The 26,958-nt window shown below is 55.1% G+C and overlaps 1 protein-coding gene across 2 annotated transcripts; it reads left to right on the top strand.

The window, feature by feature from the left end:
* The first annotated feature begins 3,197 nt into the window (after positions 1-3,197).
* On the top strand, positions 3,198-24,992 carry TSPAN33 (tetraspanin 33). 2 transcript variants are annotated; one of them, XM_078871264.1, is made up of 8 exons: positions 3,198-3,510; positions 6,108-6,165; positions 8,623-8,750; positions 9,648-9,722; positions 10,407-10,502; positions 12,378-12,506; positions 23,065-23,226; positions 24,750-24,992. In XM_078871264.1, the coding sequence occupies exons 1-8, from the start codon at positions 3,424-3,426 to the stop codon at positions 24,852-24,854; spliced, it is 840 nt and encodes a 279-aa protein (XP_078727390.1). In that variant the 5' UTR covers positions 3,198-3,423; the 3' UTR covers positions 24,855-24,992. The 2 variants fall into 2 exon arrangements, with proteins under 2 accessions (XP_078727390.1, XP_078727392.1); XM_078871266.1 differs by lacking the exons at positions 3,198-3,510; positions 6,108-6,165 and adding an exon at positions 6,171-6,275.
* The last annotated feature ends 1,966 nt before the right edge of the window (positions 24,993-26,958 follow it).

The raw sequence follows: 26,958 nt of genomic DNA, 5'->3' as shown, positions 1-26,958 counted from the left end.
CTCGCGGTCCCGTCCCTTCGTGGCTCCCCCCCCCATCGCGGCCCCGCCCCTCTCCTACCGCCCCTCCTCCGTACGGCCCCTCCCCTTTCTCGTGGCCCCGCCCCCCCGGGGGCGAGTGGTCACGTGGGTCGAGGAGCGTGCGTCGCGATTGTTGTCATGGGGAGCGGTGGTGCATCGGTTAGCGCGCTGCGCCACGAACTCCGGCCGCCCGGGTTTCGATTCCCGCTCACTGCCAACACCGGTGGCGAACATTCTAACCCGTGCTGGGCCTCCCCTAGGTCGACTCAGCCTAAAATGAGCACCTGGTGCGGTGTTTAAACATCGTCACTGGGAAGACAAAGGCGGCCAGGCATGGTGACCCACCTCGTGCGCCGTGTCGGCCTTCATAGCACTTGCCCCAATAGTCTGTTAAAGGCTTTACGGGGGCTCTTAATCTTTGTTGTGATTGTTGTCATGGGGAGCGGTGGTGCCGCGGTTAGCGCCTGCGGAGCGCGACGAACCAAACAAGACGAGTTCGATCTCCATTCACTGCCAACATGTGGCAGCGAATATATCCGAATCAGCCCTGGATCTCCGCTAGGTAGACTCAGCCTCAAATGAGTACCTGGTGCGGTGTGTAAACACTAGCACTGGGGAGACAAAGACGGTCACTGCATCGCGCGCTTGCAGATGAGCTTCTGCGGCCGTCTGGAACGCTCTTCCTTCCGATGTTAGGAAGCCACTGGAGCGATGCACTTTTTAAATCCTTTATATTAAGTTCGTTTGCTTGCTTACGACCGTGCACATCTTTCGGTCGTTTTTTAACCCACTTCCCGTGATCCAATCGAGCTGACATTTTCCACACAGACTCGTTGTGCGTGACAATTAATGTTCGTGAAAAAATTTTTCTCCAAAATTTTACACTTTTTAGGACAAAAATATTATATTTAATTACCAATTGCTTAATGGTGCAATGCAATCATCTGACCCATAGGTGGCAGCCATCTCAAGCCAGAGGACGAGAGGACTCTAGCCGCCACGCATATAAAGGATTTATAGTGAAAAACTTTGTTTTTACGGGTTATACTTGTTAATAATCCAGACTGAAAACTGATTTCTTGAGAACTGCTTTGTGTGTTTCGTCTGTTGTCCTTCCTCCGATTATCACGGTTGACTACGTACGGTGCGAAATAAGTTAAACATACACACAGTGCATGGCCACGAGCGCGCGTGTGTACACAAGTCACACGTGGTGACACCACCGACACAACCACCAACACAACAACCACCATCACCAACAACAACCAACACAACAACCACCAACAACAACCACCACCAACACAATAACCGCCACCAACAACAACCACCACCAACACAACAACCACCACCAACAACAACCACCAAAAACACAACAACCACCACCAACAACAACCACCACCAACACAACAATCACCAACAACAACCACCACCAACACACCAACCACCAACAACAACCACCAACAACAACCACCACCAACAATCACCAACACAACAACCACCACCAACAACAACCACCACCAACACAACAACCACCAACAACAACCACCACCAACACAACAACCACCAACAACAACCACCACCAACAACAACCACCACCAACACAACAACCACCAACAACCACCACCACCAAAAACCACCACCAAACACAACGCCGACCTCATCAGAGCGAGGTGCTACTGCTAAATCGGTCACTGAGCCGTCGATGCTCATCTCCTGCACACAGAGCTGCCTCGCCAGTGGTGGAGAGGACAACCACTGTTGGCACAACAATACAAAGTGGTACTCGTTTTACCCACCCCGGACGGAAGGATGATGAGTCGAGTCACCCCCCCCCCCCCCCCAAATCCATCGCGCTGATCAGTAATCAGGAGAAAAGGATTGTGCGTGTGTACGTGCCCTCTAGATAGACTCGGCTCCGCCACAGAAACGTGGAAATCCCACCACTGGCCGAGAATGGTGAACGGGAGTTGAGCACCAATTCCTCAATGTTCTCTTCATACCATTACGTCAATTCGAGATGTCCCTGCTGAGTGCTCTAGGCAGGGACGTCTCGAATTGACGCGTTAACGAGGGGCTGGGTGGGGAGGGGATGGTGGGGAGGGGAGGATGGGGAGGGGCTGGGTGGGGAGGGTGGAGAGGGGCTGGGTGGGGAGGGTGGGGCTGGGTAGGGAGGGGCTGGGTGGGGAGGGTGGGGGTGGGAGGGGTGGGGCTGGGTGTTGAGGGGCTGGTCACCCCGTGGTGCCCTTATAAAACTCAACGTTTAACCTACTCACGCCGGCTTGTGCCCGCCCTCACAGTCGGGCATATTTGCGGAATACACCACGCCGCCGTTGACCCTGCAGGCCATTGACCGAGCAACCCAACGTTCCTACCAGCTCCCTCCGCAGGAATGTGTTTATGTGGTGGTGTTGGCGGTGATGTTGGTGATGTTGGTGATGGCGAGGATGTGTAGTAGTGATGGTGGTGAGGATGATGTTACGGTGATGATGTGATGTTTGGCGATTATGATGATGGTGGGGATGTGGTGAATAGTGAGGGTGATGTGGTAATGGTGGGGATGTGGTGATGAATATGATGGTAAGGGTGCAGTGATAGTGAGGAGGATGTGGTGATGATGATGTGACGGTGAGGGTGCGGTGATGAGTGAGGGTGATGTTGGTGATGATGAGGTGGTGAGGATGTGATGTTGCTGATGTTGGTAATGGTGGTGATGGTAAGGGTGCGGTGATAGTGAGGGTGATGTGGTGATAGTGAGGGTGATGTGGTGAGGATGTGATTTTGGTGATGATGTGATGATGCTCAGGGTGATGTGATGTTGGTGTTGATGGTGATGATGTGATGTTGGTGTTGATGATGATGGTGGTGGGGATGGTGATGTTGGTGATTATGATGATGTTGGTGAGTATGATGATGATGATGGTGGGGATGTGATGTTGGTGTTGATGATGATGGTGATGTTGGTGATTATGATGATGGTGATGTTGGTGAGTATGATGATGATGTTGGTGTTGATGGTGTTGATGCTGATGATGTTGGTGTTGATGATGATGGTGTTGATGATGTTGGTGCTGATAATGATGATGTTGGTGCTGATGATGATGTTGGTGAGTATGATGATGGTGTTGATGATGATGATGGTGGTGATGTGATGTGTCGATGACCCGTGCCTAGGGGGCGCTCCCTCCTCCTCTCCCTCTGCTCCCGGTCGCGACGACATCGAACTGCACGATACGGGAGGAGCGAGCGAGCGAGCGAGAGACAGACAGAGCCGCCGGGAGGTGATTTGAGAGATCGGGAAGCAGAGGAGAGGAGAGAGGAGACGACAGGAGGAAGAGGAGAGAGAGAGAGAGGAGAGGGGTGCATCATCGTCATCGTGGTCGTGGTGTGGCCGGACCCGACTCGGGCATGGCGGGCGCCGCAGGGGAGCAGGACTTCAGCTTCGTGAGCCCCTTGATCAAATACCTCCTCTTCTTCTTCAACTTCGTCTTCTGGGTGAGTGAGCGTCAGGGCTAGAGAAGGAGGCAGAGAGAGAGAGAGAGTTGGGGGGGTGAAGGTCGCGAGTCGGAGCGTGAGAGGGCTACGCGGGGCCCGAGGCCGAGCGGTCTGCCAGGGCGTTACCCCCCCGCACCTGGCGATGTCCGTCTCCCCCATGTCCCCTCTGTGTCTCTCCCTGTGTCATGTCTCCCCCTGTGTCTCCCTGTGTCTCTCCCTGTCTCATGTCTCCCCTCTGTGTCTCCCTGTCCCCTCTGTGTCTCCCTGTCTCATGTCTCCATGTCTCCCTCTGTGTCATGTCTCCCCCTGTGTCTCCCTGTGTCTCTCCCTGTCTCATGTCTCCCCTCTGTGTCTCCCTGTCCCCTCTGCGTCTCCCTGTCCCATGTCTCCCCGCTGTCCCCCTGTCTCTCTGTCCCCCTGTCTCTCTGTCCCCCTGTTCTTGTCACCTGCTCTCTGTCCACTGTCTCCTGTCCCCCTGCTCCCTGTCCCACGTTCCACTGGCCCCCCTGCCCCCTCTGTCTCCTCTGTCCCCTGTCTCCTGTCCCCCTGTTCTCTGTCCCCCTGTCTCCTGCCCCCCTGTTCTCTGTCCCCCTCTCTCCCTGTCCCCCTGTCCCCCTGTGCTCCTGTCCCCAGGTCTCTCTGACCCGAGGTTCCTCTTTCTCCAAAATCCGTTGTTGCTGCTGCTGCTGCTGGTGATGTGTGTGGTGGAGCACCTGGCAAACGGTGGTTGTTGTTGTTGTTGTTATTGTGTACTTCTGTGCTTGTGTATGTATATATACACGTGTGTGTGTGTGAATGAGCTGCCCCATGCGAGCGGCTGGCTGATGATGTTGCCGTATCTGTTGAGACGTGTGGTGAGTGTGTGTGCGTGGTTTGTGTGTGTTGTGTGGTGTGTGTTGTGTGGTGTGGTGTGTGCATGGTGTGGTGGTGTGTGTGGTGTGTGCGTGGTGGTGTGTGTGGTGTGTGCGTGGTGTGTGCGTGGTGTGTGTGTGGTATGTGTGTGGTGTGTGTGGTGTGTGTGTGTGTGGTGGTGTGTGCGTGGTGTGTATATGGTGTGTGTGGTATGTGTGTGATGTGTGGTGTGGGTGTGGTGTGTGTGGTGTGTGTGGTGTGTGTTTGGTGGTGTGTGTGTGGTGGTGTGTGTGTGGTGGTGTGTGCGTGGTGTGTGTGTGGTGTGTGTGTGGTGTGTGTGTGGTGTGTGCGTGGTGGTGTGTGTGGTGGTGTGTGTGGTGGGTGTGTGTGGTGGTGGGTGTGTGTGGTGGTGGGTGTGTGTGGTGTGTGCGTGGTGGTGTGTGTGGTGGGTGTGTGTGGTGGTGTATGTGTGTGGTGTGTGTGGTGGTGTGTGTGTGGTATGTGTGGTGGTGTGTGTGTGGTGTGTGTGGTGGTGTGTGTGTGGTGTGTGTGGTGTGTGTGGTGGTGTGTGTGTGGTGTGTGCGTGGTGTGGGTAGTTTGTGTGGTGTGTGTGTGGTGGTGTGTGTGTGGTGGTGTGTGCGTGGTGGTGTGTGTGTGATGTGTGTGGGTGGTGTGTGTGTGGTGTGTGTGTGTGGTGTGAGTGTGTGGTGTGTGTGTGGTGGTGTGCGTGGTGGTGTGTGTGTGGTGGTGTGTGGTGTGTGCGTGGTGGTGTGTGTGCGTGGTGTGTGTGTGGTGGTGTGTGTGTGGTGGTGTGTGGTGTGTGCGTGGTGGTGTGTGTGGTGGTGTGCGTGGTGGTGTGTGTGTGGTGGTGTGTGGTGTGTGCGTGGTGGTGTGTGTGCGTGGTGTGTGTGTGGTGGTGTGTGTGTGGTGGTGTGTGGTGTGTGCGTGGTGGTGTGTGTGGTGGTGTGTGGTGGTGTGTGTGTGGTGGTGTGTGGTGTGTGCGTGGTGGTGTGTGTGCGTGGTGTGTGTGTGGTGGTGTGTGTGTGGTGGTGTGTGGTGTGTGCGTGGTGGTGTGTGTGGTGGTGTGTGGTGTGTGCGTGGTGGTGTGTGTGTGGTGGGGCGATCCAGAGCTTAGAGGCCAGGTAGAGGGCCGGCAGGGCGGCGTTGGTGTGCAGGATGATGATGATGATTCCCTGTGTGAGATCATTGCAGCCGTCCGGTCCACACAACCTATGTACAGGATATGTGTACGTTGTACTTCGTGCGCACCGCACGTACCCAAACCCCCCCCCCTCCCCCGCTAATTATATATCGGAGGTGCGGGGGAAGGACAACAAACTAAACACAAATCAGTTATTAAGAGGTGAGTTTTCAATTTAGATGTAAAAGTGCATAGCCCCAGTAGATGCCTCACAGCAAGGACGGAGAAGCCTGGATTATGTTGCCAAGTCAAGCGCCTTTCTGGATCGGTGTATGCATCTTCTCCCCCTGTCCTGCATGAGTTTCCTCCAGGTTCTACGATTTTGCTCCCACAACGGGTTGGCCGTAGTATTGAAAGGATGCCCTGGCGGTCCCCGGTTTCAAGGAGGGGGACTGCACCTCTCCAAGGATTATTCAACATCACATTGGCTGGCACACTGAGGAGAGGCGAATTCCAAGTGCGGTTTAAAACTGATTTTGCAAAGAGATTAAATGATAAAAAAAAATAGGTTTCTAGTTGGTGATCTTTGCCTTTGTCTTTGTAGGTGATATCAGTGGTGGTGCTGGCGGTCGGGGTCTATGCCAAGGTGGAGAAGATTGCAGGTGATGCCCGAAGCCTGGCTCAGGTGCTATGGCGCCAGCGTGCAGTGCGGGCCACAGTCGGCAAGGACAACCGCCAGCAAGAACAGCGGCAGCCATTGAGTGCATGTGTGGTATGGGCGCTGACGGTCCCGGTGGCACGGGGCGATCACCACGGAGGAAGGCGCCGTTGTGTTTTCACGGAGACAGGTTGCACGAGTTTCACAGCAGGGCGGGGGACGATGTTGCTCCTGTGTGCGCAATCACCCCCATAGATTAATTTTCAGTGGATTGCGTTTTATTTTAACGTGGACTGTGACGCCGGTACACGTGGCCCACTGTTTTCGAACGACGTCGCGGGAAACTTTAACCTGCGGTGTTAACCGGGGTGGCCTGCTGGATTCTAAACGTGAACCCGTGAAACTATACTTATGTATGTTGATATTCTTTCACACAGGTACGTAGCCAAACTTACTAATCGGGGGTATGGGGAAGGACAACAAAGTAAACACAAAAAGCAGTGCTAAAGAAATGTGTTTTAAATCTAGATTTAAAAGTGCAAAGCGCCAGTGGCTAAGAGCTTTCCAGACGGCTGCAAAAGCGCATGTGAAAGCACACAATATGGTGACCATCTTTGTTCAATAGCTCGCCAAAAGCCACTGCGAGGATGACTGGAGTTAGTGTGATGGTGTATGCTCCTGGACGAGATCAGCGAGGTATTCTGGTTAATTGGTGGCAAGCACTTTGTGTGTGTAATGAGTGCAACCTTGTAACGTATTCGTTCGGTAATCGGAAGCCAATGCAGCTTGGCGAGCACTAGACAGACGTGGTAGGATCTCGCAGTGCCCGTCACGACGCGTGGCAGGGAATTTTGTCCACGCTGCAGCTTAAACATACGCTGCCAAGCTTAGCGGTGGTCATTGGGACGCTGTCTTTCCGACAGCTCTGTTCTTCACCTGAGGACGGCTGCTTGTGTTGTGGCCGAAACGTCGTGAGAATTTTATTATGTTTTATTTTTATTATTTTATTATTTCCCTTCTGCGTGAATATGAATCCCTGCAGTCACGAAAGCTTTAAATCGAAATTTTTTTAATTTAACTGAGTAAAAATTCGAGAAACCAAGAGGGACCTGGTCACCAAAATGACAAAAAAAAACAAAACAAATAGAGCACAGCAAGTGGAGCAGCAAATAGAAACGAGCACAAAAAATCACTGCGTCACATCGCATGAGACGTTGAAAACGTTGCACAAAAGCAACGCGTCAGCCAGAGGTCGCAAACGGGTTTTGATTCCTTACCCGTACCCGGCCGCACCAGGGTCGCAAACGGGTACCCGTACCCGGCCGTACCTGTACCCTACCCGTACCCAGCTGGGTACGGGTAGGGTACGGGTATCGGGTACCTGATTGCGACCTCTGGGATGAAGCCATGTTGCAGGCGCGGGTGGGTTGATTTTAGGAACTTGAATTGTGAGAAGAGACAAGACGTTGGGAAATGAGTGACAAACACTTACTCACCAGTGACTCACGGCCTACCCGTACCCGTACCCGGCCGCACCAGGGTCGTAAACGGGTGCCCGTACCCGGCCGGGTACGGGTAGCCAGGTATCGGGTAGGGTACGGGTATCGGGTACCCGGTTGCGACCTCTGGCGTCAGCTCCGGCCAATTGCCTCTTGACCGATCGTAGCACGACGAGCGGCGTCGTGACACCAGATACGGGGGCCTATCGCAGGATGTGAGGAAGGCAGAGGAGACGCACGCCAGGGCTGGGGAGGGTGCGGACCGAGAGGCGGCGTGCCTCCACACCCATGTGCGCAGGAAGGGAAGGAAGCTTTGCTTCCCGTGTCTTTGTTCTCCGTGGATGGCGCTGGGTTGATTCGCAGGTAATTTCTCGGCATTGGGAATGTTTTTTTGGCCAATACCAATGATACTGTGGTTTTGTTTCATCAACGGGAATAAACCGGGGAATTTGGAGGAAACCCTTGCGTGCGGGGGGGGGAGGGGGGGTAACGCGTGGGTGGCGGTGGCACAGTGCTGATGCTGGCGCTTCAAGGAGTGCCTGGGTTCAATTCTCGACTCTGGTGCCTCTCTGTGTGGAGTTCTGCAGAGTTTGTGAGAGTGTGAGAGTGTGTGAGAGTGTGAGAGTGTGTGAGTGTGTGTGAGTGTGTGAGAGTGTGTGAGAGTGTGCGAGTGGAGCTTGTGTGTTCTCCCCCTGTTTTTGCTTGGGTTTCCTCCGGGTTCTGCAGATTCCTCCCACGGCTAAAACAAAACCGCTTGGTGTAGCTGGAATTGGCCAAAAAAGCATCCCTAATGTTGAGAAATCACCTGCAGATCACTAAATCTGGGTCACCTGCAGCAACAGCAGAAGCCGCAACATCGCCCCCCCCCCCCCCCCGCGACATGAGCGAGACTCAGCGAGGCCTTCGTGGCTGAACACTCAAGTCACCGTGCGTTGTGTGCGTGCGTTGTGTGCGTTGTGCAGACGCTGCGGTAGCGACGCTCATCGCCGACCCGGCCGTGCTGCTGATTGTGGGCGGAGGCCTCATGTTCCTCATCACGTTCTGCGGCTGCATCGGCGCGCTGCGCGAGAACATCGTGCTGCTGCAGATGGTAGGACGCAGCGCTGCAGCCCGTTGCTCGTTGCAAGGGGTTCGCGGTTCAAATCCCGTTGGGGTATTAACTGTAAAAGCCCAAAAAAAATTACCACTACCACGTCCACCGTCGTCTTCTCTCACGGCGGACGTTAAAGATCCCGTGATGTCGTTTGAAACTACTGGGTCATCGCCTGTCATGGGTGCCACGGTCCAAATTGGTGACATGACACAGCAAGCTGCCCGATAGGGATCAGATCACGCAGCAGCGGTCGTCGCACACCAATGCCTGCTCGCAGGCTGCACAGAGACAACTGCCGCTGGGGGTGCCCGTTCATGTGTGTGGAGAGACGCTATGAGAGTCGCTGATCGCGTGTGAAGCGACACGCCGGACGTGAATGAGGGTGGCCCCATCTAACACGCATGGTTCGTATCGACCCGAGTGGTCCTGAGGATGAATTCGCCCCCCGTCATAGGAACGTGGAAAGTCGCATTGTCAGGGCTGTAAACCGGAGATGAGCGCCACCTCGATGCTCATTCGAATATAAAACCGCTTTGACGCAGACCTACACGTGTGTGTGCTTGTGTTGCAACACAGACGCACACGCGTGCGTGCTTGTGTGCTACACGTGCATGTGTGTCTGTGTAATGGAGCTCAGATTATGCATTACAACTGACAATGTCACCGACGCACATCACACACACAACACTCTCACACACAACATGAATCTTAAAACTTACTCGCACACGCAAAATCTCACATGTAGCCTCCAGCAAGCTGTTGGGGCAAGAGTTGTTAGCGAGCACATACGAAGGCCGGCATGTGAGGGAAGGGTGTGTGGCCAGCGCCACGCCATTTCCTTCTCTGACCCCCCTCCCCCCCCCCTGCCCCCCACACCGCCCCTGCCCCCCACAGTTCTCCGTGTGCCTCGCGGTGGTGTTCCTGCTCCAGCTCGCGGCCGGGGTCCTGGGCTTCGTCTTCTCCGACAAGGTGACGGCGCCGTCGAGGGACAGCGTCGCGACGGTCATCTCCATCGGGCCCTCCACCACCCAACACGGCCAGACACGCACACACGCGTCGTTACGACGCGCTGGCTCGTATTGCCTCGGCTCGCTCACCCGGTGAGCTAGAGAGCCATCCTCACGGCCCGTATTGTCTCAGCTCGCTCACCCGGTGGGCTGAAGGACAATCTTCACTGTCAGATTAAGCGGTGATTGGGTACGTGGCGCTTCACGGTTTCCTGTGACGACGCGACACTCACCAGCAAACTGTCAAGCGGTGTTTTTGCTTTGATTTCTATCGATTTTTGCTATGATTTCTGATTAATAGAGATATGTGTGTATGCGGGTGTATGGGTGGGCATATGTGTGTGTGTGCACGTATGAGCCGTAGTGCAGTGATTAGCGCACTGCGCTACGAACCCAGCGATTTCTGCTCATAACCAATAATAGTGACGAATGTCTGACCTCATCTTGGGCCTGCCCTAGGTTAACTCAGCATCAAATGAGTACCTGGTACAGTGTGTAAAACGATGCTACTCGGGAGACCAACACGGTCGGGCGTGGTGCTGGACACCCACCCCCCCGTGTGCCGTGCCGGCCTTTATAGGTGCTCGTTAACCGCACTTGCCCCTACAGTCAGTTAAGGCTATACAGGTGATCTTTGTCTTTGTAGGCACGTGTCCGGATTAGTAAACTGATCAACAAAGGCATCGTCTATTACCGTGAAGACATCGACCTGCAGAACGCCATCGACTACGGCCAGCAGGAGGTTGCACATTCACTCACCCACCCACTCACTCATTCACTCACTCACCCACTCACTCATTCACTCACCAAAGCACTCACCCACTCATTCACTCACTCACCCACTCACTCATTCACTCACTCACCCACTCACTCATTCACTCACCAAAGCACTCACTCACTCACCCACTCACTCATTCACTCACCCACCCACTCACTCATTCACTCACCCACCCACTCACTCATTCACTCACCAAAGCACTCACCCACTCATTCACTCACTCACCCACTCACTCATTCACTCACTCACTCACCCACTCACTCATTCACTCACCAAAGCACTCACCCACTCACCCACTCACTCACTCATTCACTCACCCACCCACTCATTCACTCACCCACCCACTCACTCATTCACTCACTCACTCACTCACTCACCCACTCACTCATTCACTCACCCACCCACTCACTCATTCACTCACCCACCCACTCACTCATTCACTCACCAAAGCACTCACCCACTCATTCACTCACTCACCCACTCACTCATTCACTCACTCACTCACCCACTCACTCATTCACTCACCAAAGCACTCACCCACTCACTCACTCATTCACTCACCCACCCACTCATTCACTCACCCACCCACTCACTCATTCACTCACTCACCCACCCACTCACTCAATCACTCACCAAAGCACTCACTCACTCACCCACTCACTCATTCACTCACCCACCCACTCACTCATTCACTCACTCACCCACCCACTCACTCATTCACTCACCCACCCACTCACTCATTCACCCACCCACTCACTCATTCACTCACTCACCCACCCAATCACTCATTCACTCACCAAAGCACTCACCCACCCACTCACTCATTCACTCACCCACCCACCCACTCATTCACTCACCAAAGCACTCACCCACTCATTCACTCACCAAAGCACTCACCCACTCACTCATTCACTCACTCACCCACCCACATGCTCATTCACTCAGCAAAGCACTCACCCACTCATTCACTCACCAAATCACCCACACACTCGCCCACTCACCCAATCACTCACTCACACCACTATTCACTCACTCACCCACCCACTCACTCACCAAAGCACTCACCCACTCATTCACTCACTCACTCACCCACTTACTCATTCACTCACCAAAGCACTCACCCACTCATTCACTCACCCACTCATTCACTCACTCACCCACTCACTCATTCACTCACTCACCCACTCACTCATTCACTCACCAAAGCACTCACCCACTCACTCATTCACTCACTCACCCACCCACTTACTCATTTACTCACCAAAGCACTCACCCACTCACTCATTCACTCACTCACCCACCCATCCACTCACTCATTCACTCACCAAAGCACTCACCCACTCATTCACTCACCAAAGCACTCACCCACTCACTCATTTACTTACTCACTCACTCACCCACTTACTCATTCACTCACTCACTCACTCACCCACTTACTAATTCACTCACCAAAGCACTCACCCACTCACTCATTTACTTACTCACTCACTCACCCACTCACTCACCAAATCACCCACACACTCGCCCACTCACCCAATCACTCACTCACACCACTATTCACTCGCCCACCCACCCACTTGCTCACTCACTCACCCACCCACTCACCCACTCGAATCACCTACCAAACACTCATTTGGGATCACACACAGCAGCAGAAAGTAGCAACATCACCCCCTACTGCGACAAACATAACTGGACCCCCCCTCGATTAGAGCCTCGAGATTCAGGGAGGCTTTCCCGGGTAACCGGGCGCAGTATTCTGACAACCCACCAATACTCACAATAACGGCAAGCCGTGGTGGTCACTCCGCCGCCGGGCGGCTGTGCCTGCCGTTGCAGTTCGAGTGTTGCGGCGGTGCGACGTACAAGGACTGGAGCCGGAACATGTACTTCAACTGCTCGCTGGAGAACCCGAGCCCCGAGCGCTGCGGGGTGCCCTTCTCCTGCTGCCTCGCCCAGCGCGACGAGGTGCCTGCCGCCCACTCCCACGGCCGCTACGCCGCGGTCGACCGTGGTAGCAATAGGAGAGGCGCACGGGGGGAGTGGGGGGCAATTGTCTAGCCGTGGTGGCGGCGACGCAGCTCGGGTTGCCGTCGCGGGCGGTGGCGGCCACGCTGCTGCACGTGGTTGCCTGTGATCCCGCGCTGTGGTGGCGGCAGCGAGGGCTGGTGGATGACACACACGTGTCGCTGTGAAACTCCACTTCTCTTGGGCCCCAGGGAGGAGCCGTAACCCTGGCTCGCAGAGGAGAAGGCGGTAAACCGAAAATGTGGATTCGACTTTCGATTTAAAGCTTTCGTGACTGCAGGGATTCATCTTCTTGGTTCTTTCGGTAAAGTCACGTAGAAGGGAAATAATAAAATAATAAAAATAAAACATAATTAAATAATCATTCACTGTCAGACGCTGTCTCCCCGACAGACCTGGTCTTCACCTGAGGACGGCTGCTTGCGTTGTGGCCGAAACGTCGTGAGAATTATTTTATTATGTTTTATTTTTATTATTTTATTACTTCCCTTCTACGTGACTTTACCGAAAGAACCAAGAAGATGGATTCGACTTGTTCCGTCTCGTTGGTTCGTAGGTAGAAAAATAATAGATCGCGACGTTTCGATCGCAACACGAGCAATCGTCATCAGGTGGGACAACCACAGCTGACTTTACCGAAAGAGCCGAGAGTATGGAGTCCTGCAGTCACGAAAGCTTCAAATCAAGAATGTTCCGTCTGTGTAGGATTGAGTGTGGGCTTTCTCTTTGCGTTCCAGTATTCTCCCACATAAATGAACACTAATTGGCCGATAACACCTCCATATGTAGAGGACCGCAGAGCCTGGACAATTGTTGGTAGGGCCGGTTCACTGCCGAGCTGCTGCCTTCCCTCCGTCTGTGGTTTCTCCTCGCGCCTCGAGTCGTCCTCTCTCTTTGAGAGCGAGCTGATCCTGCGTGGGGTATAGGTTTAGATCGTTATTATTGCGCGCGCTTAAGGTGGCAATCACAATTGTCTCAGCTCGCCCACCCGGCGACTTAAAGAGCGGATACGTGACGCTTCACTTCAGACTGTGGTCCAGCCAAAAGACAATAATTGCTTGGGTCTTTTCCTGATTATTCTGGACAAGTTGGTGGGTGGGTCACTGGGTGAGTCACTGGGTGAGTCACTGGGTGAGTCAGTGGGTGGGGGGGTTGGTGAGGTTGAGGCTGGTGAGAATTGAGGCTGGAAATGCTGGTGAGGCTAATGTTGCTCGTGAGGCTGGTGAGGTGGCTAATGATGTTGAGGACGGTGAGGCTGGTGATGTTGAGACTGGTGAGGTGGCTAATGAAGTTGAGGACGGTGAGGCTGGTGATGTTGAGGCTGGTGAGGTGGCTAATGATGTTGAGGACGGTGAGGCTGGTGATGTTGAGACTGGTGAGGTGGCTAATGAAGTTGAGGACGGTGAGGCTGGTGATGTTGAGGCTGGTGAGGTGGCTAATGATGTTGAGGACGGTGAGGCTGGTGATGTTGAGACTGGTGAGGTGGCTAATGAAGTTGAGGACGGTGAGGCTGGTGATGTTGAGGCTGGTGAGGTGGCTAATGATGTTGAGGACGGTGAGGCTGGTGATGTTGAGACTGGTGAGGTGGCTAATGAAGTTGAGGACGGTGAGGCTGGTGATGTTGAGGCTGGTGAGGTGGCTAATGATGTTGAGGACGGTGAGGCTGGTGATGTTGAGACTGGTGAGGTGGCTAATGATGTTGAGGACGGTGAGGCTGGTGATGTTGAGGCTGGTGAGGTGGCTAATGATGTTGAGGACGGTGAGGCTGGTGATGTTGAGACTGGTGAGGTGGCTAATGATGTTGAGGACGGTGAGGCTGGTGATGTTGAGGACGGTGAGGCTGGTGATGTTGAGGCTGGTGAGGTGGCTAATGATGTTGAGGACGGTGAGGCTGGTGATGTTGAGACTGGTGAGGTGGCTAATGAAGTTGAGGACGGTGAGGCTGGTGATGTTGAGGCTGGTGAGGTGGCTAATGATGTTGAGGACGGTGAGGCTGGTGATGTTGAGACTGGTGAGGTGGCTAATGATGTTGAGGACGGTGAGGCTGGTGATGTTGAGGCTGGTGAGGTGGCTAATGATGTTGAGGACGGTGAGGCTGGTGATGTTGAGACTGGTGAGGTGGCTAATGATGTTGAGGACGGTGAGGCTGGTGATGTTGAGACTGGTGAGGTGGCTAATGAAGTTGAGGACGGTGAGGTTGGTGATGTTGAGGCTGGTGAGGTGACTAATGAAGTTGAGGACGGTGAGGCTGGTGATGTTGAGGCTGGTGAGGTGGCTAATGATGTTGAGGACGGTGAGGCTGGTGATGTTGAGACTGGTGAGGCTGGTGATGTTGAGGACGGTGAGGCTGGTGATGTTGAGGACGGTGAGGCTGGTGATGTTGAGGACGGTGAGGCTGGTGATGTTGAGGCTGGTGAGGTGGCTAATGATCTTGAGGACGGTGAGGCTGGTGATGTTGAGGCTGGTGAGGTGGCTAATGAAGTTGAGGCCGGTGAGGCTGGTGATGTTGAGGACGGTGAGGCTGGTGATGTTGAGGACGGTGAGGCTGATGATGTTGAGGCTGGTGAGGTGGCTAGTGATGTTGAGGACGGTGAGGCTGGTGATGTTGAGGCTGGTGAGGTGGCTAATGAAGTTGAGGACGGTGAGGCTGGTGATGTTGAGGACGGTGAGGCTGGTGATGTTGAGGCTGGTGAGGTGGCTAATGAAGTTGAGGACGGTGAGGCTGGTGATGTTGAGGACGGTGAGGCTGGTGATGTTGAGGACGGTGAGGCTGGTGATGTTGAGGACGGTGAGGCTGGTGATGTTGAGGCTGGTGAGGTGGCTAATGATGTTGAGGACGGTGAGGCTGGTGATGTTGAGGCTGGTGAGGTGGCTAATGAAGTTGAGGACGGTGAGGCTGGTGATGTTGAGGACGGTGAGGTGGCTAATGAAGTTGAGGACGGTGAGGCTGGTGATGTTGAGGACGGTGAGGCTGGTGATGTTGAGGACGGTGAGGCTGGTGATGTTGAGGCTGGTGAGGTGGCTAATGATGTTGAGGACGGTGAGGCTGGTGATGTTGAGGCTGGTGAGGTGGCTAATGATGTTGAGGACGGTGAGGCTGGTGATGTTGAGACTGGTGAGGCTGGTGATGTTGAGGATGGTGAGGCTGGTGATGTTGAGGACGGTGAGGCTGGTGATGTTGAGGACGGTGAGGCTGGTGATGTTGAGGCTGGTGAGGTGGCTAATGATGTTGAGGACGGTGAGGCTGGTGATGTTGAGGCTGGTGAGGCTGGTGATGTTGAGGACGGTGAGGCTGGTGATGTTGAGGACGGTGAGGCTGATGATTTTGAGGCTGGTGAGGTGGCTAATGATGTTGAGGACGGTGAGGCTGGTGATGTTGAGGCTGGTGAGGTGGCTAATGAAGTTGAGGACGGTGAGGCTGGTGATGTTGAGGACGGTGAGGCTGGTGATGTTGAGGCTGGTGAGGTGGCTAATGAAGTTGAGGACGGTGAGGCTGGTGATGTTGAGGACGGTGAGGCTGGTGATGTTGAGGACGGTGAGGCTGGTGATGTTGAGGACGGTGAGGCTGGTGATGTTGAGGCTGGTGAGGTGGCTAATGATGTTGAGGACGGTGAGGCTGGTGATGTTGAGGCTGGTGAGGTGGCTAATGAAGTTGAGGACGGTGAGGCTGGTGATGTTGAGGACGGTGAGGTTGGTGATGTTGAGGCTGGTGAGGTGGCTAATGATGTTGAGGACGGTGAGGCTGGTGATGTTGAGGCTGGTGAGGTGGCTAATGAAGTTGAGGACGGTGAGGCTGGTGATGTTGAGGACGGTGAGGTGGCTAATGAAGTTGAGGACGGTGAGGCTGGTGATGTTGAGGACGGTGAGGCTGGTGATGTTGAGGACGGTGAGGCTGGTGATGTTGAGGCTGGTGAGGTGGCTAATGATGTTGAGGACGGTGAGGCTGGTGATGTTGAGGCTGGTGAGGTGGCTAATGAAGTTGAGGACGGTGAGGCTGGTGATGTTGAGGACGGTGAGGCTGGTGATGTTGAGGACGGTGAGGCTGGTGATGTTGAGGACGGTGAGGCTGGTGATGTTGAGGCTGGTGAGGTGGCTAATGAAGTTGAGGACGGTGAGGCTGGTGATGTTGAGGACGGTGAGGCTGGTGATGTTGAGGACGGTGAGGCTGGTGATGTTGAGGACGGTGAGGCTGGTGATGTTGAGGACGGTGAGGCTGGTGATGTTGAGGCTGGTGAGGTGGCTGATGAAGTTGAGGACGGTGAGGCTGGTGATGTTGAGGCTGGTGAGGTGGCTAATGATGTTGAGGACGGTGAGGCTGGTGATGTTGAGGCTGGTGAGGTGGCTAATGAAGTTGAGGACGGTGAGGCTGGTGATGTTGAGACTGGTGAGGTGGCTAATGATGTTGAGGACGGTGAGGCTGGTGATGTTGAGGCTGGTGAGGTGGCTAATGAAGTTGAGGACGGTGAGGCTGGTGATGTTGAGGCTGGTGAGGTGGCTAATGAAGTTGAGGACGGTGAGGCTGGTGATGTTGAGGCTGGTGAGGTGGCTAATGATGTTGAGGACGGTGAGGCTGGTGATGTTGAGGCTGGTGAGGTGGCTAATGATGTTGAGGACGGTGAGGCTGGTGATGTTGAGGCTGGTGAGGTGGCTAATGATGTTGAGGACGGTGAGGCTGGTGATGTTGAGGCTGGTGAGGTGGCTAATGAAGTTGAGGACGGTGAGGCTGGTGATGTTGAGGCTGGTGAGGTGGCTAATGATGTTGAGGACGGTGAGGCTGGTGATGTTGAGGCTGGTGAGGTGGCTAATGAAGTTGAGGACGGTGAGGCTGGTGATGTTGAGACTGGTGAGGTGGCTAATGAAGTTGAGGACGGTGAGGCTGGTGATGTTGAGGCTGGTGAGGTGGCTAATGATGTTGAGGACGATGAGGCTGGTGATGTTGAGGCTGGTGAGGTGGCTAATGATGTTGAGGACGGTGAGGCTGGTGATGTTGAGGCTGGTGAGGTGGCTAATGATGTTGAGGACGGTGAGGCTGGTGATGTTGAGGCTGGTGAGGTGGCTAATGAAGTTGAGGACGGTGAGGCTGGTGATGTTGAGGCTGGTGAGGTGGCTAATGAAGTTGAGGACGGTGAGGCTGGTGATGTTGAGGCTGGTGAGGTGGCTAATGATGTTGAGGCCGGTGAGGCTGGTGATGTTGAGGCTGGTGAGGTGGCTAATGATGTTGAGGACGGTGAGGCTGGTGATGTTGAGGCTGGTGAGGTGGCTAATGAAGTTGAGGACGGTGAGGCTGGTGATGTTGAGGCTGGTGAGGTGGCTAATGAAGTTGAGGCCGGTGAGGCTGGTGATGTTGAGACTGGTGAGGTGGCTAATGATGTTGAGGCCGGTGAGGCTGGTGATGTTGAGGCCGGTGAGGCTGGTGATGTTGAGGCTGGTGAGGTGGCTAATGAAGTTGAGGACGGTGAGGCTGGTGATGTTGAGGCTGGTGAGGTGGCTAATGATGTTGAGGACGGTGAGGCTGGTGATGTTGAGGCTGGTGAGGTGGCTAATGAAGTTGAGGACGGTGAGGCTGGTGATGTTGAGGCTGGTGAGGTGGCTAATGATGTTGAGGACGGTGAGGCTGGTGATGTTGAGACTGGTGAGGTGGCTAATGAAGTTGAGGACGGTGAGGCTGGTGATGTTGAGGCTGGTGAGGTGGCTAATGATGTTGAGGACGGTGAGGCTGGTGATGTTGAGACTGGTGAGGTGGCTAATGAAGTTGAGGACGGTGAGGCTGGTGATGTTGAGGCTGGTGAGGTGGCTAATGATGTTGAGGACGGTGAGGCTGGTGATGTTGAGGCTGGTGAGGTGGCTAATGATGTTGAGGACGGTGAGGCTGGTGATGTTGAGGCTGGTGAGGTGGCTAATGAAGTTGAGGACGGTGAGGCTGGTGATGTTGAGGCTGGTGAGGTGGCTAATGATGTTGAGGACGGTGAGGCTGGTGATGTTGAGACTGGTGAGGTGGCTAATGATGTTGAGGACGGTGAGGCTGGTGATGTTGAGGCTGGTGAGGTGGCTAATGATGTTGAGGACGGTGAGGCTGGTGATGTTGAGACTGGTGAGGTGGCTAATGATGTTGAGGACGGTGAGGCTGGTGATGTTGAGGACGGTGAGGCTGGTGATGTTGAGGCTGGTGAGGTGGCTAATGATGTTGAGGACGGTGAGGCTGGTGATGTTGAGACTGGTGAGGTGGCTAATGAAGTTGAGGACGGTGAGGCTGGTGATGTTGAGGCTGGTGAGGTGGCTAATGATGTTGAGGACGGTGAGGCTGGTGATGTTGAGACTGGTGAGGTGGCTAATGATGTTGAGGACGGTGAGGCTGGTGATGTTGAGGCTGGTGAGGTGGCTAATGATGTTGAGGACGGTGAGGCTGGTGATGTTGAGACTGGTGAGGTGGCTAATGATGTTGAGGACGGTAAGGCTGGTGATGTTGAGACTGGTGAGGTGGCTAATGAAGTTGAGGACGGTGAGGCTGGTGATGTTGAGGCTGGTGAGGTGGCTAATGATGTTGAGGACGGTGAGGCTGGTGATGTTGAGGCTGGTGAGGTGGCTAATGAAGTTGAGGACGGTGAGGCTGGTGATGTTGAGGCTGGTGAGGTGGCTAATGATGTTGAGGACGGTGAGGCTGGTGATGTTGAGACTGGTGAGGCTGGTGATGTTGAGGACGGTGAGGCTGGTGATGTTGAGGACGGTGAGGCTGATGATGTTGAGGCTGGTGAGGTGGCTAATGATGTTGAGGACGGTGAGGCTGGTGATGTTGAGGCTGGTGAGGTGGCTAATGAAGTTGAGGACGGTGAGGCTGGTGATGTTGAGGACGGTGAGGCTGGTGATGTTGAGGCTGGTGAGGTGGCTAATGAAGTTGAGGACGGTGAGGCTGGTGATGTTGAGGACGGTGAGGCTGGTGATGTTGAGGACGGTGAGGCTGGTGATGTTGAGGACGGTGAGGCTGGTGATGTTGAGGCTGGTGAGGTGGCTAATGATGTTGAGGACGGTGAGGCTGGTGATGTTGAGGCTGGTGAGGTGGCTAATGAAGTTGAGGACGGTGAGGCTGGTGATGTTGAGGACGGTGAGGCTGGTGATGTTGAGGCTGGTGAGGTGGCTAATGATGTTGAGGACGGTGAGGCTGGTGATGTTGAGGCTGGTGAGGTGGCTAATGAAGTTGAGGACGGTGAGGCTGGTGATGTTGAGGACGGTGAGGTGGCTAATGAAGTTGAGGACGGTGAGGCTGGTGATGTTGAGGACGGTGAGGCTGGTGATGTTGAGGACGGTGAGGCTGGTGATGTTGAGGCTGGTGAGGTGGCTAATGATGTTGAGGACGGTGAGGCTGGTGATGTTGAGGCTGGTGAGGTGGCTAATGATGTTGAGGACGGTGAGGCTGGTGATGTTGAGACTGGTGAGGCTGGTGATGTTGAGGACGGTGAGGCTGGTGATGTTGAGGACGGTGAGGCTGGTGATGTTGAGGACGGTGAGGCTGGTGATGTTGAGGCTGGTGAGGTGGCTAATGAAGTTGAGGACGGTGAGGCTGGTGATGTTGAGGACGGTGAGGCTGGTGATGTTGAGGCTGGTGAGGTGGCTAATGAAGTTGAGGACGGTGAGGCTGGTGATGTTGAGGACGGTGAGGCTGGTGATGTTGAGGACGGTGAGGCTGGTGATGTTGAGGACGGTGAGGCTGGTGATGTTGAGGACGGTGAGGCTGGTGATGTTGAGGACGGTGAGGCTGGTGATGTTGAGGCTGGTGAGGTGGCTAATGATGTTGAGGACGGTGAGGCTGGTGATGTTGAGGCTGGTGAGGCTGGTGATGTTGAGGACGGTGAGGCTGGTGATGTTGAGGACGGTGAGGCTGGTGATGTTGAGGCTGGTGAGGTGGCTAATGAAGTTGAGGACGGTGAGGCTGGTGATGTTGAGGACGGTGAGGCTGGTGATGTTGAGGCTGGTGAGGTGGCTAATGATGTTGAGGACGGTGAGGCTGGTGATGTTGAGGCTGGTGAGGTGGCTAATGAAGTTGAGGACGGTGAGGCTGGTGATGTTGAGGACGGTGAGGTGGCTAATGAAGTTGAGGACGGTGAGGCTGGTGATGTTGAGGACGGTGAGGCTGGTGATGTTGAGGACGGTGAGGCTGGTGATGTTGAGGCTGGTGAGGTGGCTAATGATGTTGAGGACGGTGAGGCTGGTGATGTTGAGGCTGGTGAGGTGGCTAATGAAGTTGAGGACGGTGAGGCTGGTGATGTTGAGGACGGTGAGGCTGGTGATGTTGAGGACGGTGAGGCTGGTGATGTTGAGGCTGGTGAGGTGGCTAATGAAGTTGAGGACGGTGAGGCTGGTGATGTTGAGGACGGTGAGGCTGGTGATGTTGAGGACGGTGAGGCTGGTGATGTTGAGGACGGTGAGGCTGGTGATGTTGAGGACGGTGAGGCTGGTGATGTTGAGGCTGGTGAGGTGGCTGATGAAGTTGAGGACGGTGAGGCTGGTGATGTTGAGGCTGGTGAGGTGGCTAATGATGTTGAGGACGGTGAGGCTGGTGATGTTGAGGCTGGTGAGGTGGCTAATGAAGTTGAGGATGGTGAGGCTGGTGATGTTGAGACTGGTGAGGTGGCTAATGATGTTGAGGACGGTGAGGCTGGTGATGTTGAGGCTGGTGAGGTGGCTAATGAAGTTGAGGACGGTGAGGCTGGTGATGTTGAGGCTGGTGAGGTGGCTAATGAAGTTGAGGACGGTGAGGCTGGTGATGTTGAGGCTGGTGAGGTGGCTAATGATGTTGAGGACGGTGAGGCTGGTGATGTTGAGGCTGGTGAGGTGGCTAATGATGTTGAGGACGGTGAGGCTGGTGATGTTGAGGCTGGTGAGGTGGCTAATGAAGTTGAGGACGGTGAGGCTGGTGATGTTGAGGCTGGTGAGGTGGCTAATGAAGTTGAGAACGGTGAGGCTGGTGATGTTGAGGCTGGTGAGGTGGCTAATGATGTTGAGGCCGGTGAGGCTGGTGATGTTGAGGCTGGTGAGGTGGCTAATGATGTTGAGGACGGTGAGGCTGGTGATGTTGAGGCTGGTGAGGTGGCTAATGAAGTTGAGGACGGTGAGGCTGGTGATGTTGAGGCTGGTGAGGTGGCTAATGAAGTTGAGGCCGGTGAGGCTGGTGATGTTGAGACTGGTGAGGTGGCTAATGATGTTGAGGCCGGTGAGGCTGGTGATGTTGAGGCCGGTGAGGCTGGTGATGTTGAGGCTGGTGAGGTGGCTAATGAAGTTGAGGACGGTGAGGCTGGTGATGTTGAGGCTGGTGAGGTGGCTAATGATGTTGAGGACGGTGAGGCTGGTGATGTTGAGGCTGGTGAGGTGGCTAATGATGTTGAGGCCGGTGAGGCTGGTGATGTTGAGGCTGGTGAGGTGGCTAATGATGTTGAGGACGGTGAGGCTGGTGATGTTGAGGCTGGTGAGGTGGCTAATGATGTTGAGGCCGGTGAGGCTGGTGATGTTGAGGCTGGTGAGGTGGCTAATGATGTTGAGGCCGGTGAGGCTGGTGATGTTGAGGCTGGTGAGGTGGCTAATGAAGTTGAGGACGGTGAGGCTGGTGATGTTGAGGCTGGTGAGGTGGCTAATGAAGTTGAGGCCGGTGAGGCTGGTGATGTTGAGACTGGTGAGGTGGCTAATGATGTTGAGGCCGGTGAGGCTGGTGATGTTGAGGCCGGTGAGGCTGGTGATGTTGAGGCTGGTGAGGTGGCTAATGAAGTTGAGGACGGTGAGGCTGGTGATGTTGAGGCTGGTGAGGTGGCTAATGATGTTGAGGACGGTGAGGCTGGTGATGTTGAGGCTGGTGAGGTGGCTAATGATGTTGAGGCCGGTGAGGCTGGTGATGTTGAGGCTGGTGAGGTGGCTAATGATGTTGAGGCCGGTGAGGCTGGTGATGTTGAGGCTGGTGAGGTGGCTAATGATGTTGAGGACGGTGAGGCTGGTGATGTTGAGACTGGTGAGGTGGCTAATGAAGTTGAGGACGGTGAGGCTGGTGATGTTGAGGCTGGTGAGGTGGCTAATGATGTTGAGGCCGGTGAGGCTGGTGATGTTGAGACTGGTGAGGTGGCTAATGAAGTTGAGGACGGTGAGGCTGGTGATGTTGAGGCTGGTGAGGTGGCTAATGATGTTGAGGACGGTGAGGCTGGTGATGTTGAGGCTGGTGAGATGGCTAATGATGTTGAGGCCGGTGAGGCTGGTGATGTTGAGACTGGTGAGGCTGGTGATGTTGAGGCTGGTGAGGTGGATAATGATGTTGAGGCTGGTGATGTTGAGGTCGGTGAGGTGGCTAATGATGTTGAGGCTGGTGAGGTGGCTAATGATGTTGAGGCTGGTGATGTTGAGGCTAGTGAGGTGGCTAATGATGTTGATGATGGTTAGGTGGCTAATGATGTTGAGACTGGTGTGGCCGGCGAGGCCGGTGAGGTTGACGTGTGCCACGCTGCCGCCCGCCCGCGCGCCGCAGGCCGTGCTCAACTCCATGTGCGGCTACGGGGTCCAGCAGCAGGAGCAGCTGGAGGCGGCGCGCTGGGTCCACACGAGCGGCTGCATCGACAAGCTGGTGGCCTGGGCCCACGGCCACCTCTACCTGCTGGGCGGCGTCGCCCTGGGCCTCGCCGTGCCGCAGGTGACCCCCCCCCCCGACCCCCCACCACCACTCGCTCCCGACTACCCCTCCCCCCGCCGCCCACCCCTCCCCCCAGAGCCCCCCCTCGCCTCCCCGCCCGACTAGTAGTGTCGTGAGTCCAACTGAGTCGCAGACGTTATCTTGGGAGCAACACTTTTATTCACACAACATAATGTAATGTATATACGGATGTTGAACGCCCGTCTAACCACGCGATGGCAGAACGAGACACGGTCCCGCTATCCCGTTACGGACCACGAGCTGGGTCCCGGACCTCGTGTCTCGAGGCTTCTTCCACCCGACGTGGATCTTCTTCACCAAGAACCAGACAGAAGAACCCCGAGCCCCTCACTGGGCCCCGTTATATCGGCCCCGGCTGGGGCTGGCTCTGCCTCTCGCCCTGCCCACCTTCTAGATCTCTCGAGCTCTTTCCCAAAGGCACCCGAAAGCTCTTCTATACCACGTGACCACCCAGCGGCCCCCGTCCACTGGTGGCCCCCCTCCAATATCGTCCGGTCACGTGTTGGCAGGTCAACCGGCGTATCATGCCCCAACGTAACCCTGGCTGGTCGACACTCCCTCTCGCTCCCTCACCGGGAGCCCGCACCGCACACTATATGTGGTGCCTCCGCGCTGACCAGCGCTCACCCAAGCCCCGCTAGGGCTGGTGGTACTCCGCCCAGTAAGCGGGCTGCACATAATGACAACACACTATCCGCCGTGGCCTCGCAGGCCCGGCAGCACACAGTGACATTCACAGTCACTACATCAGTTTACGGTCAATACTCGCCGCGGTAATAACTGGGGCGGCCTGTCCAATTCGGACCGTGGACCTCAGCAACAAGCTGGGGGAGCGCGCGACCGCTGGGCCGCTTCACGACGAGCCGTCGTCAAGGGTCAGCCACCGCTCCGCTGGGGAATTCCCTCCCTCCCATCACCACCGTCTCTCCTCTGACCCCAGCTCTTCGTCATCCAGAGCCTGGCTCAATTCCCAGTCGTGCAGACTCCTACGTCGTTCAGAACTCTGATTGCGTCACCGTCCCCGTGAACTTCGCTCATTGATTTGGGGCGTAACAGTGGCGAGATGTTAACTCTTTTGCCTGGTTTGCAGGAGGTCGTGGGTTCGATCCAAACCCTGATGCTTGCATATTTGGATTTTGCATGTTCTCCCCGTGGTCGTGTGGATTTTCCTCCGGGTCCTCCGTTTTTTCCCTCCACATTTAGAAACATGCGCTTCGAGTATTTGGCCGATTTAAATTTCCACGTGATAAGCCACTTCGTTGAGCTATCATTTGTGGCCAGGTCGCTTCTGAAAAAAAGATGTAGCTCAGTGGGCCTTACCTGGTAAAAGATATATATTTTAATTTTAGATTACTCCACCCGCGAGAAGCACCCAGGCTCTCTGACTGACCTTATCAGCTATTCCGTACCACGTTCGTCCACCACCGTACCGCAGGTCACGACACCCGTGCGTGTCTCCCTCCCCTGTGCGTCTCTCCCCCTGTGTCTCCCTCCCGTGCCAGCTGGTGGGGATCATGCTGGCGCAGCTCCTGATCAACCAGATCAAGGACCAGATCGAGCTGCAGCGCTACAACCAGCTGCACCGCGCCGACCAGTGGCGCTCTTAGCGGCCACAGCGCCACCACACGGCTCCTCGCACACCGCAGTCACCCCCAGCACACTCACCCCCACCACACTCACCCACACCACACTCACCCACTCTACACTCATCCACTCTACACTCGCCCACTCTACACTCACCCTCACCACACTCACCCCCACCACACTCACCCACTCTACACTCACCCACTCTACACTCACCCCACTACACTCACCCCCACCACACTCACCCACTCTACACTCATCCACTCTACACTCACCCACTCTACACTCACCCTCACCACACTCACCCCCACCACACTCACCCACTCTACACTCACCCACTCTACACTCACCTCACTACACTCACCCCCACCACACTCACCCCACTACACTCACCCACTCTACACTCACCCACTCTACACTCACCCACTCTACACTCACCCACTCTACACTCACCCCCACCACACTCACCCACTCTACACTCACCCACTTTACACTCACCCACTCTACACTCACCCACTCTACACTCACCCACTCTACACTCACCCACTCTACACTCACCCCACCACACTCACCCACTCTACACTCACCCCACCACACTCACCCACTCTACACTCACCCCACCACACTCACCCACTCTACACTCATCCACTCTACACTCACCCACTCTACACTCACCCACTCTACACTCACCCCCACCACACTCACCCCCACCACACTTAGCCACTCTACACTCACCCACTCTACACTCACCCCACTACACTCACCCACTCTACACTCACCCCACCACACTCACCCACTCTACACTCACCCCCACCACACTCACCCCCACCACACTTACCCACTCTACACTCACCCACTCTACACTCACCCACTCTACACTCACCCACTCTACACTCACCCACTCTACACTCACCCCCACCACACTCACCCACTCTACACTCACCCACTTTACACTCACCCACTCTACACTCACCCACTCTACACTCACCCACTCTACACTCACCCACTCTACACTCACCCACTCTACACTCACCCACTCTACACTCACCCACTCTACACTCACCCACTCTACACTCACCCCACCACACTCACCCACTGTACACTCACCCCACCACACTCACCCACTCTACACTCATCCACTCTACACTCACCCACTCTACACTCACCCACTCTACACTCACCCACTCTACACTCACCCCACCACACTCACCCACTGTACACTCACCCCACCACACTCACCCACTCTACACTCATCCACTCTACACTCACCCACTCTACACTCACCCCACCACACTCACCCACTCTACACTCATCCACTCTACACTCACCCACTCTACACTCACCCACTCTACACTCACCCCCACCACACTCACCCCCACCACACTTACCCACTCTACACTCACCCACTCTACACTCACCCCACTACACTCACCCACTCTACACTCACCCCACCACACTCACCCACTCTACACTCACCCCCACCACACTCACCCCCACCACACTCACCCACTCTACACTCACCCCCACCACACTCACCCCCACCACACTTACCCACTCTACACTCACCCACTCTACACTCACCCCACTACACTCACCCACTCTACACTCACCCACTCTACACTCACCCCACCACACTCACCCACTCTACACTCACCCCCACCACACTCACCCCCACCACACTTACCCACTCTACACTCACCCACTCTACACTCACCCACTCTACACTCACCCACTCACCTCCACACTCACCCACTCTACACTCACCCACTCTACACTCACCCCACCACACTCACCCCCACCACACTTACCCACTCTACACTCACCCACTCTACACTCACCCCACTACACTCACCCACTCTACACTCACCCCACCACACTCACCCACTCTACACTCACCCCCACCACACTCACCCCCACCACACTTACCCACTCTACACTCACCCACTCTACACTCACCCACTCTACACTCACCCACTCTACACTCACCCACTCACCTCCACACTCACCCACTCACCTCCACACTCACCCACTCTACACTCACCCACTCACCCACACTCTTATGGACTCACCTAATTCTCTCCACGTCCCTACACCCCTGCCTTTCCTGTAAAACAGCAGTTCACCCCT

The sequence above is a fragment of the Lampetra fluviatilis genome, chromosome 32, assembly GCF_964198595.1.
Source record: "Lampetra fluviatilis chromosome 32, kcLamFluv1.1, whole genome shotgun sequence".
Lineage (NCBI taxonomy): Eukaryota > Metazoa > Chordata > Hyperoartia > Petromyzontiformes > Petromyzontidae > Lampetra > Lampetra fluviatilis.
This window is presented reverse-complemented; position numbering and strand designations above follow the sequence as displayed.